The sequence below is a fragment of the Phoenix dactylifera genome, chromosome 8 (genome assembly GCF_051530095.1).
Source record: "Phoenix dactylifera cultivar Ajwa chromosome 8, Ajwa_hap1_PhDact_Kaust_v1.1, whole genome shotgun sequence".
Classification (NCBI taxonomy): domain Eukaryota; kingdom Viridiplantae; phylum Streptophyta; class Magnoliopsida; order Arecales; family Arecaceae; genus Phoenix; species Phoenix dactylifera.
The window spans coordinates 15831260-15843042 of record NC_143197.1 but is presented as its reverse complement, the minus strand read 5'-3'; the positions used below and the strand labels follow the sequence as shown (position 1 = coordinate 15843042).

The following is an 11783-nucleotide window of genomic DNA, read 5'->3' as shown; positions in this document are numbered from 1 at the left end:
TTATTGTTTTATTTATTGCTCATATCTTCACTGCACGTCAGATATACATTGGAATTTTCTTTCCACTATTTATTGTTTAAAATTTTGTAAAACCCAATTCTCCCCTCCCCTCCCCCCCCCCCCCCCCCCCAACTCCAAACCCAATTCTCCCCTCCCCTTCCCCCCCCCCCCCCCCCCCCCCAAAACTCCCCTCTTGGGCTGCACAACTGGGCAACACTTAAGTCTCTCCTTCCTTTATGAAGTATATTTAGATATCTTTTCAAATTGAAGTTCTTTGAGTTTTATTCGATGAGGGTCATTGACCTTAGCAAATCACAAGTAGTAATTGGGTTGCATTGAATCAAACATGGATCAAGTCAGATGCAAGTTGGGTCAAAAATTTGTCAATCTGAACTTGACTTGTTTACTACGGTAGGTTAAAAATCCAAATTTGAACCCAATATTTTTATTAAATGAGTAATCTAATGCACCCTGCATTGCTTATTTATTGAACATGTCAAAACAAATTAAATAGGTTAAACGAATTAAGTGTTTTCAATATAGTTTAAATGGGTTTAATGGGTTAAACAAGTTAAGTGAGTTTGGTTAAATGACTCTAAAATGGATTAAGTAGGTTTTAAATGACTAAACCGGTCTTTAATTGGTTGAACAGGTCAGGTTATGCTCCAATTCAGTTATTAAATAGGCTAAATAGGTCAAAAGTCTAAATCTGAACCAAAGTAGTTTAATAAATAGGTTTAGTTAGGTTGACCTATTTATGATCCAAACTATTTATACCAAATCTAAATATGTTGAAAGCAGGTTAGTTGTGGGTCGAATTGACAGGTCGGTTTACAAATCGCCATCAAATTAGTCCCAAAACTATTACTTTTCCATATTAATCTGATTATGTAATAATAATTAGAAAATCATAACTATAGATGATTGCCGAATACTTTCTTTTTAAAAAAGAAGAGGTTAAAAACATCTATAAAGTGAGGAAGGACTTGAGAACTTTTCTTTCTAACCACGTGCATCACCACCCATATCTTCTCGGCCTAAGGGACTCCTATGAATATAGTTCTAAGAATTCACTTTACCATGGTGAGCTAGTCTAAAATTTTAATTTTATATTCATTCCACTAAAAGGTTGGCCTGGTAAACTAATCAACTCACCATATGATTCCTATTCAAGTTTCCAAGTAATCTAAATTCTTATTATCCACGAGATTAAAGTTATTGGATGTGCATAAAATAATTTATATTTTTGGAATAGTCTATGCTTCTCTTAAGAGAACAGAGCATCTGCTCCTCCCGGGTACAAAATCAATAATGAGACACCAATATCAACGATCCATATTGTAGATTATAATTTATACCAATAAAATGAATAAAAACCAAAAGTTATTTGTTTAGATGGTCTTAAATCTATACATCAAATAGAGCAAAAATGGATGATTTTAATTGTGCTTGTGAACGAAAATGTATGAAAAGTACTTAAATTAAGAATCTGATTATAGCCTACTCATGTTAAAACATGCATACATTGAAATCAATAGATTTTAATACTAAATTACAGAAACCATGATAGCATATCATTTTAACCATGCATGTTGCACCGATTTTATACAAAAGCAGCAAAACATATGATTTTTTAGCAATAAATATTTTTAATAGCATTGATAAAAATTAATTGTGCAGATCCTCAATTTGAGTTTCTGACTATTGATTTTCAACATGAGAGTAGATAGTAAATACCTTCTCAACGAGAAAAGTAGTGCATCTCAATAAATATTATATTATTTATTTATCAGATTGGATCCAATTAGACCAAACGATTGGAATTCGAACCCAAATCCAACTCAACTTAACAAAATTGCAGCCCAACCTAACGGTCCTAAACCACCCAACGAGCTGGTTTGTCTAGTCAGATTCAAGCTGACAAGCAAGCTTTTATCAATTTGTCAGCCAAAATATTTCTCTACAACCAGCCTCATTGCATATTTCGCTAAAACCAGCCACCTCGAATATTCACATTAGAACAAGAAATAAATCTCTTCCTGTCCGTCTCAGGAAATCAAAGACATCAGCATCACATGCTAGTGATGTACGAGCGTGACAGCATCATGAGATGCATGAGCCATGCATGCACTTGGCGCACAGCCTATCCAATAGCATATTGACCCGAACCTAAATCCATGGCTGAAACAAGCATCACACCTTCGGCTGCTCGGAATTCTGATTCAGACTGATCGACGAGCCTTTTACATTTTTTTCCATATCACCAAACATTGCAAGTGCACAAGTTAATACCAAAACAACATCTCATGATTCCACGGAGCTCATTTCTACAAAAAGATCCCACATCCAAAATTCCCAGCTATAATAACTTACCTATGATGACTAAAAACTCGGTAAGAAAAAAAAAAAAAAAAAACCAGGTTACCGGGTTTTGGTGAATTAAAACCTACTGAGTTTGATGGTAAAATGTCATGCTGGGCGGTTGTAGGGGGCGATAACTAGGCGGCACTGGCTGCTGAAGGTTGAATTGTGCTGGCTGTTGATTTATCGGCATGGACTGGTTGATTGGCTGTGGATTTATTGGCATGGATTGGTTGACTGGCGGTTGATTTATTGGCATGGGCTGGTTGGCTGGCTGTTGATTTATTGACAGCAGCTGGTTCATAGGCATCGGTGGTGGTGGGGGGGGTGGTGGTGGCTGTTGAACTAAAGCTACAGACTGCGGCTGCTGCTGCTGCGACAAAGGTGGTGGCCTTGCCAGGTTCATCATCTGAGGTGGAGGTGGTGGTGGTGGAGGTACAGCACTGTAAGAATAAGGCAGACCTATCAAAGGCAGACCTCCAGATGGTTGCAGGTACTGCTGTGCTGGACCTTGGTAGAGATTATATTGGGGCTGGGTTGCTGAAGCTTGGTTTTGAATAGAAGTTTGATGCACCAGAACTGTTTGGGGCTGATGTGCTGCTGAAACAACCACCGGTTGAACAGGTACAAAGGCAGTTGTGGCAGTGGGATCAGAAACTGGCATGGGCTTCTCAACTTTCATCCTCTTATCTGGGGTTTCAGTAAAGGAATTAGTTAAATTCGCAGATCTAACGAGACCAGCATTCTTAGCTTCTTCTGCAGCGAAGGTGGAGAGGACAGATGTCATGATCTGTTGGGAATGAGTAGAGGCAGCAAGTTTATCCGCAACCTCCGCAGCAATGGCAGCGGTACTCTTCTTTAATAGTTGAGCTGCAGGACCATTTGAGTGTGGTTTTGGAGGTTCTGCTGAAGAAGGTCGATTTGCTGACGCGACAACTGGTTCATTGTTGAGCCGCCTTTGCATGTTGGCAGCTTCCTCAACCATTCCTTGGGCCAGCTGCCATTTAGAAAATATTTGTTAGCATGTACGAAGGCAAAAATTATCACAAATGTCCAGACAATCAAATGTAATTGCATGCATCGTTTCCCATTAACCAAAAATTTTGAAAAAATGCATTTGTATCATGCATTATTCTAGAAATCAAGAAGGGGAGAGGGTGCTGGAGAAGTGAACTTCATCCTTGCAAACAGGAGGTTTGGTTCCACTAGTTGAAATGTTTCCATGCTAAGATTAATTAGACCGTTATCAGGAACCTAAAATAAGACTTATCATGAATTTAGTAGATCAATGCTCTGCTATGTTCCAAAAAGATGTCACTGCAGAAATGATATAAAACTTATAATACAAGGGTGACAACAATTGCTTGTCACATGAGATTGCCCTATCAAGCATCATGTACGATGCTTGATTCAACAGTATAGCTATTCTAAGATCCAAAATAAGCATCAGATGATATATGCACTGAAGAATACATAATGTTCAGAAAACAGGGCTGTGAAAACCAAATTACACACCTGTAGCTGAGTGCGAACATCCTCCAGCGCAGATTCCTGAATAACTTCAACAAGTTAGCAAGCAAATTTCAAGCATATCTATAGCCAAAATGGAAGTGTAGCCAACGGCAATTACAAACTACTAAGAACAAACCTGTTCCTGCAGTGCTTCTTTTAACTGAGAGACAAGAGCTTCTCTGTTTGCTTCAAATGATTTTAGCTTCTCAATGAACTGTTTTAAAATGGTCTCGTACTCCTGTAACTCATTTGCTAAAGTCTCCCTCCGAGGGTCCCCCACTAAAAACTCAGAAAATATTAGGAGATGCCATACAGTACAAAATTTGGGGCTAATAGACATGGCAGAACCTGCCAAGGAGAAACTATATTGCATAATGTCTAAAGGCTTTTCAAATCACCTCGACTGCAGGCATGGTCAACATCTTTTTCCAATTTCCCCACGCGCCGAACAGCATCCTTGCATTTGTTCAAGTCCATATCCTCATTGGGCTGTTCACTAATCACATTGTGAAATGCAGATACAATCTTTTCTGCCATTCCCCCAACAGATAATTTCTGAATTTAAAACAGTTGTTTATTCAATCAGATTGCCTCATTAACTTATCTTGTCAAAAATATTTGATGTTAAAGAAGTTAAAGGAGTGACAAAAAGATAGGGGCCCTTACTATTCTTACAGTACGAGAGTCTCTTCTTATGATTCGAACAGAACTACGAGAACGCTTTTTGTTCAAATCCAATGCAGGTAAAGGTTCATTTCCAAGCATCAAGTCTTTAAGGCCCTGGGCACGAGATCCAAAAACTCTTCTCTCCTCCCAAATGTCAACCTACAATAATAAATTAGCAGCTCCAATTTGAGAAGCATTTTAGTGATATATGAACATGGCATCCAGCAATCTACTCATGAATTCATCAATAAAATATTCCTGAGATTCAAGACTCTGTCATCATAACCATCCTATATTGTAGATTATGAAGCATCCTTCACTTCTTTCAGTATAATTCAACAGATGATACGTCACACATAAAACATTTTATCTTTCCTTCTTTTTTTCTGACAAAACAGGTTTAAAAACCATAGCACCAAAATATGCAAGTTCACATATATCAAGTTTCATGATGCCCAAGTATAATCACATGTCAAAATATTGATAATTTAACAATTTCTCTAATATCTTATATCAAGTATTACGATAACTTAGAAATATCACATATGCAAGCTGTCAGGAGTAAATATAATTGATGATCAAGGAATGATTAGTCATAAATGCTCAAGCTAGTTATGGATTGAATTGATGAAGCCGGTCGAACACTTTATGGTAGAAGAAGAAAGTGGAAATAGAATTCTAGGGAACAACCAAAGAATTGATAGAAGAAAAGAATAGGAATATCTTATATTAGCCGATAAAATTGATCTAAGTTAGGCATACGCACCTCAAATATGATTCTTGATAGTAAATGCATAGGCAGTTCAAATCAGTGGAAAGTTTACCACATACACCTGATGCCTTGATTGCTGATTGAGTGCGCGGAGAATGGAGAATGGGGAATGGAACATTTGCTACAAAGGCAATTTATTACTAAATCATGTCCATGGACAATTGAGATGTAGTTAAAAAGAAGAAATAGGTTCACATCTTACATTTCACATTGATGATTATCCGGTGCATAGCTGAGATCATTTGGAGAAAAAAAAGCAGACAAGGCTGCAGGCTGCTTATTTCCAATATGCACAGAAATTTTAATAGGTAGTGGGTGGACAGACAGCTCTAATGGACCATGATGACAATAAGCACAAAGGTTGTGATCTTTATACATAAAAAAAATCCTACAAGGAGATACAATTCAAATGAACAAGTTTCATCCCAAGCCATATAACAAACTAGCATGAGGACAACAAAGTTTGGGTGAAAAAACTGAAGAGATAAGAAGGAAGTGGTGGTCATACACAATAAAAAATGTACAGTGGAACATTGTGATCTCATCTCAAGAGAGATCTGGATATGTTGATCAGGTTCTCATATAAGATCAATGGTGGAGGGCTTTCTAAATACATGAACGAGAGGAAGGATGGTTGAGAGCACTCTGAAACATTTAATTTAGAATTTTCCCTCTTCCAATTTAAACACTTATGGTAGGTGGAGAAAGCTTCATTTCACATGAATCAGCAGATATATGAAAATGGATAATTGACATGGAGAACAAATGCATTTGCATTATAATATAGAACAGATGGCACGCAAATACAATCATAAGTCTCATTAATGCATATACGTTTATAAGTAGAACTGATCCAGATAAATTAATGATGTTTTGACGCACCAGTCGAGAGACTACATTCTTTCCATGATCATCACCATTTTCAATAACATCCTTAAGTGCTGCTGGAAGAACCTTCCAAAATTCACCAACAAATTCAGTACCAGTACGCTTGCTGTTCTGTAAGATGTCATTGGCAAGATATAGAAATGGAATCTTCTGTTCCTTTTTTTGGGAACTGTGGAATTGCTTGTCCCATGTTTGCACAACCTGTTCTGCATTCTTTCGATGAAAAATACACCAATGTGACAGAGCTATTGATAAATGAAGTTAAGGTAATATATTTGACTGCAGAAAAGATTGGCCTAGCGGAGTATTACTAATATAATGGAAACATGATCATGTCACAAGAACAACACCTATATCAATATACCTATCTGGGAAAAGGCATAGTTTTAATTGCAACCATTCTCCCTATGGCACCAATACTGTGAGCTATACCTAATTCACATCCTACTGTTATCGATTTGGTCTACTCGACTGTCTACCCTAAATTTTGGACAAATCAACTATGATTTCCCTTGAGTTGTACTATATTGCAAACTCTCATTCTATATGTAAACACAAAATTCATAATGACTACTAAATGTTTGTTTTCTGATGATATAACCTTATTGCTAACATTATTTTTGAATTTAAGGACATTTTGGCTAGAATATGAAAGTGGGACATGTGACATGCCTCAAAATCAAATATGCAAATCCATTGGTTTTCCAAACCATCATTCTTCATGTTCAGCACTCAAAATCTTAGCTGAATATGTTAGTGAGAATAGACCAGATTACATGGTTCTCATTCAGGCTCCTGGAGGTAATGTTACAGCAAAACTAAATTATTCTTTTAGAACCAGCAAACAGCATAATAATACAGGGGAGTTTATAAGAGCATGCAGCCCTTGCCCCTTCAACAACATAATAAGGTGACAGGAAGCAAATATAAAGAAAGAAAACCAGAAACACAAGCCCAACAAATAGCTGAGTAAACAGCTCAAAGAAATCCTGTACTTTGCACCAAATATTATGCACTAGATGACATTTGTTTCAACTGACGAGAACAAGCATAACATTGTTTCACGGAACTGATTATTTCATTAGTAGTTCATCTGAAATCACAGGAGTGACTATTACAAGGAGATTCATAATAATCATGAAATATCATCCAAACGACAAAAACATAATCTATGAAGATCTAAATTTTTCTTTTAGGCATCATAAATAACAATGAGTCGACATTCTCAATCATCATTAAAAAATAGTCCAAATCTAAGAAATGGCACACAAAAGAGAAAATCCACAACTGCAATCTTGGTTCATGTCCAATAAGAAAAGGGCAACAATGGATTTGCAAAAGAGTATTCAAATTAAGAATTTTCAGGTTGGCTAAAGAGAACAGAAAGAATACTCAAAAAGGATACTCTCAATGCATTGCTGAGTGCTGTTGAGCCTGGAAAGCTTTTCTACCAGTATCTGCTCGCTGAAAACACTATTCATCCCACCACCTCAAGGTAGAACAACCCCCAATCCTCGCTGTCACTTTCACAGAAAAGCCTAAAAAACAAGCGATATCAACCAAAACCCTAAAGATCGCCCAAAAATTCACTAATCTAAGCACGGAAAACCTCGCAAGATTCAATCTTTAATCTCTAAAAACGATGATTTCACTAAAATTAGCTCATAAAATAAAAACATAAAAATTCAAAAAAAAAAAATCCAGCACCTGAGAAAAGGAACGGCGAACAGAACCCTAACGCGAAGTCGGAGAGAATTCGAACACGGTTCCACTCTCCGGCATTCCCAAGAAGGCGCCAAGCTCTCGAAAACCTCGAAATGGGAAGGGAAGAGGGGACTTTAACCTAGGGCTTTGAGAGCTCAGGTTTCGAGGATTCCAGTGTTACCTTCGACTCGCCCTCTCCGAAAGAAAATTTTCCCCCTTTTCTGACGTTCCCGAATTGGAAAAGAAACAGATGAATAGAGAAAGGGTGTGTTGTGTGTCTATGTTGAGGACCGCACCGCGGATCCTAGTGCACCGAATTTATGCCATGGGTCCTTGGCGTTCGGTGGATCACGGACGTTGAAAGAAAATCCCACAGATATCGTGATGCCACGTTTCCAACGCCAGACCCGACGTCCCACTCAATTTTTTCCTTGTTTTTTCTTGCTAGATAACGTGTCAACCAATTTGTTGTGTGCCACTCTCCTCCCGGTATTTTTTGGTGAAATCATGACCTGCGAGCGATCTACGGGCCCAACAAGTCGCTCAATAGACAAGCTTTTAAAACCAGTCACCCTTTGGTTGGTCTCAAGTCTCAACATTCAACGAGATGCATGTGAGTTTGAGTTTTTATTGCCTTTGGTATGTTAAGTATTTTTCAAATTGATAATTTTTTTAGAATCAGCAAAGTTGGACAATGTATGCTTTTTTGGCATGACTAGTGTATAATGTATGCTTGTTTGGAGATCTTATTCGGTGGAAACACTACAGTATCCCAGGGGTGAGTTTTAAGAGAAAAGGAGGAGAAGTGGGAGGGATCAGCCAGCAACTAATCCTTGTTTTAAAGATAGTCCCTTTATGAGATGATTTCCCTGTTCTCCAAAAAAAGTAGGGATTTTGCGTCACTGGGCTGCCTCCATCACATAAAAGTTCTTCCACTCTCAATCTTAATGTAATTGTGAACTGAAATATTGTCAAGATAAGATCTTTTAGCATGCAAATAGCTCCTCCGAGTTCAAATTCTTAGAATTTAATATGATTCTTGATTGTTGTTGCCGGCAGATCCTAGTCGGTAATGTGAATCATCTTTGTAGATATGTAAGACAATAGGCAAATATCAGAGAGCTCGCCGAATTGGCTCCAGCCAAGCCCTCCGATTTTTAAGTCGGAGAAGGTTTCTTGGTGGAAAGTCAAAAACAAAAATAAAAGGGATAATAAGACCGGTACTATAGAGTAGTAGAGCATTCACCTTCTATAGAGAGTCTTTCAAGGATCCTGCATCTGATTGTATCCTAACAAACCTGAGATTGTACTACAATAAACTCCTGATGTGGCATAATAATCTAGAGACGCACCCCACAACTGCTTAACACGTGATGGAATTGTTGAAGCCATATGAACACTTGGGGTAAAGGGACTAGGTTGCCTCTGCCACAAAGTAGTTCTGCTTGCTTGGGTCAGTCGCTAAGATCACCGAGCTAAGCTAAGAGACTTTAACTATGCAGATGATGGGGACATCAGAGCCGTTCATTCAGACGATCGAGCCATCAGAGCTGCTCACTCGCGTTCGCACTAGAGGTTGATATCATTATAGCTAGAAGATGATCTTGAGTCACCAGTTTGAGTCAGGCCCGGATTGGATCTATTTGACCGCACATGCGTGCCAAAAAAAAAGCTCTACCTTTTCATCTTCTTCCCCGATCGTCCGCATGCCCCACCCCTCGCAGTGTCGTCGCTATCGCAGCGCTGCACAGCCTGCTGCCTCTGCCTCACCGCTCCCATCTCCGCTAACACCGCCTCCCCGTCGCTCTGCTGCCGCCCGCCCTCCGCCTGTGTCCTCTTCCCTATCTCCGACCGTGCTTCCCCACTGTCGGTCACCGCCCGAGCCCCATCACCGCCCCAATCGCATCCGTCTCCTCCTTCCCCACCGTCGGCCACCGCCCAAAGCTCTCGGCCATCTCTTCCACCGTCGCCTCCCTCGCCCCGCCTCCCTTCGGCCGCATCTCACCCGAGGCACACCTGCCTCCCTCACCCTGCCCAGCTCCGCCGCTTGCCTCTCTCCATCACCACCCATAGCGCCGCTCGCCGCTCCCTTCCCCTGTGCTTCCGCCCGAGCCCCACTTGTTGGGGATCCTAGTGGTCGCATGCCTCTGCCACGAAGTAGTTCTGCTTGCTTGGGTCGGTCGCTAAGATCACCGAGCTAAGCTAAGAGACTTTAACTATGCAGATGATGGAGACATTAGAGCCGTTCGTTCAGACGATCGAGTCATCAGAGCTGCTCACTCGCATTCGCACTAGAGGTTGATATCATTATGGCTAGAAGATGATCTTGAGTCACCAGTTTGAGTCAGGCCCAGATTGGATCTATTTGAGTCTGCTTAATTTTTATTTTCTGCATTTTACTTTTGTTTGATCGAGTCAATGCGGTCGTTTTCTTTAAGTCAAGTCAATTTGGTCAGTTGTTTTGTTATTAGACAAGTCAATTGGGTTAGCTGTTAAGTCATGTAATTGGGTCGAGTGATTGGATCGATTTTGGTATTTAATCAATTAATTAATTTAGTCAATTGACCTGATGTAAGGATCCAAGTTTGGTATGTAGTCAATTGATTGACCTGATGTATGACCTATATAAAAGCCATTCCTCTTATGAATTAGGTCATTGAAGAATTGAATAAAATTAGCCTCTCTTTCTCCTCCTTCCTTCTCTTCTCTTCTTTTTCTTCCTCCTCCTCTTTTCTTCTTCCTCTTCTTTCTCTAATCTCCCTGCAGTGGTCCTCTATCAGTTTGGTATCAGAACAAGAGCTTTGCCTCCATCGCCAAAGCTTCTTGATCTTGGGGCCCTATGCTTCGCACTGTTACTCTAGTCACCAGATCTTCACCGTCTCCTGGGCTGTGCCCACGCACCCATCCCCGTCCCCGCCACCTTCCACCCCATTTTTTCTTTCTCTCGCTTTCGTTTCCCCTCCTCGGTTTGCCCGGTTTGTGTGCCCTTTTTCTTCCCACCGAGATCGTCGCACAACTCCTATCTGGAGCCGCACGAGAAGGAAAGAAGGGGAGAACCCCTATTCCGCCATCCTGTGTTGCCACCCGCTCCCGAGCGCCCCGTCACCCCTCGCAGGCCACCCCCCTTTCCACCGCGCTTTGCCGCCAGCACTGCCATCGTGCACCGCACCTAAGCTTCCCCACATTTGTCACCGGCCAGTCGTGTCCGATCCTTGGAGGAGATCACCGCCCTGTGGGTGCCCGTGACTGGCTGCCACCCATCGCTGCGAGCCACGGAGCCACAACCGCGATCTCCGCCCCACCTCGCTGCTACCGCCATGAAATCCGGTGCATCCCACCTAATCCGTCGGAGGTTGAAGACGAACAGCTTACTAGGTAAGATCCAAACCCATTAACCCGCCATCCATTAGACCGGATCCGTTCCGTCGGAAAAAAAGGGGTCTCGCATGTGATTTGCATGTGCTCAACCACACGCATGTCGAACGAGCTTCCTCGCACGTGACCGCACGTGCGTGCCAAAAAAAAAGCTCTACCTTTTCACCTTCTTCCCCGATCGTCCGCATGCCCCACCCCTCGTAGCGTCGTCGCTATCGCAGCGCTGCACCGGCCTGCCTCTGCTTCGTCGCTCCCATCTCCGCTAACACCACCTCCCCATCGCTCTGCTGTTGCCCAACCTCCGCTTGTGTCCTCTTCCCTATCTCCGACCATGCTTCCCCAATGTCGGTCACCTCCCGAGCCCCATCACCGCCCCAGTCGCATCCGTCTCCTCCTTCCCCACCGTTGGCCGCCGCCCGAAGCTCCCAGCCATCTCTTCCACCGTCGCCTCCCTCGCCCCGCCTCCCTTCGGCCGCATCTCACCCGAGGCACACCTTCCTCCCTC

General features: G+C 41.4%; 1 protein-coding gene across 1 annotated transcript; it reads right to left on the bottom strand.

Moving 5' to 3' along the window:
- Window positions 1-2206: 2206 nt before the first annotated feature.
- LOC103721649 (uncharacterized) lies at window positions 2207-8197 on the bottom strand. Its single transcript, XM_008811941.6, has 8 exons — window positions 7907-8197; window positions 7605-7737; window positions 6194-6444; window positions 4540-4698; window positions 4272-4428; window positions 4010-4152; window positions 3877-3912; window positions 2207-3358 (listed from the first exon to the last, which is right to left on the bottom strand). Exons 2-8 carry the CDS (start codon window positions 7678-7680, stop codon window positions 2447-2449), a joined length of 1734 nt encoding a protein of 577 aa, XP_008810163.1. The 5' UTR covers window positions 7681-7737; window positions 7907-8197; the 3' UTR covers window positions 2207-2446.
- Between the last annotated feature and the right edge of the window lie 3586 nt (window positions 8198-11783).

Coding starts and splice junctions, on each gene's coding strand:
- LOC103721649 (XM_008811941.6), bottom strand. CDS start 7,680: ATGAATAGTGTTTTCAGCGAGCAGATACTGGTAGAAAAGCTTTCCAGG. Junction 3,913..4,009: donor AAGAAGCACTGCAGGAACAG/GTTTGTTCTTAG, acceptor GAAGTTATTCAG/GAATCTGCGCTGGAGGATGT. Junction 3,359..3,876: donor ATGTTCGCACTCAGCTACAG/GTGTGTAATTTG, acceptor TCTAAATGGCAG/CTGGCCCAAGGAATGGTTGA.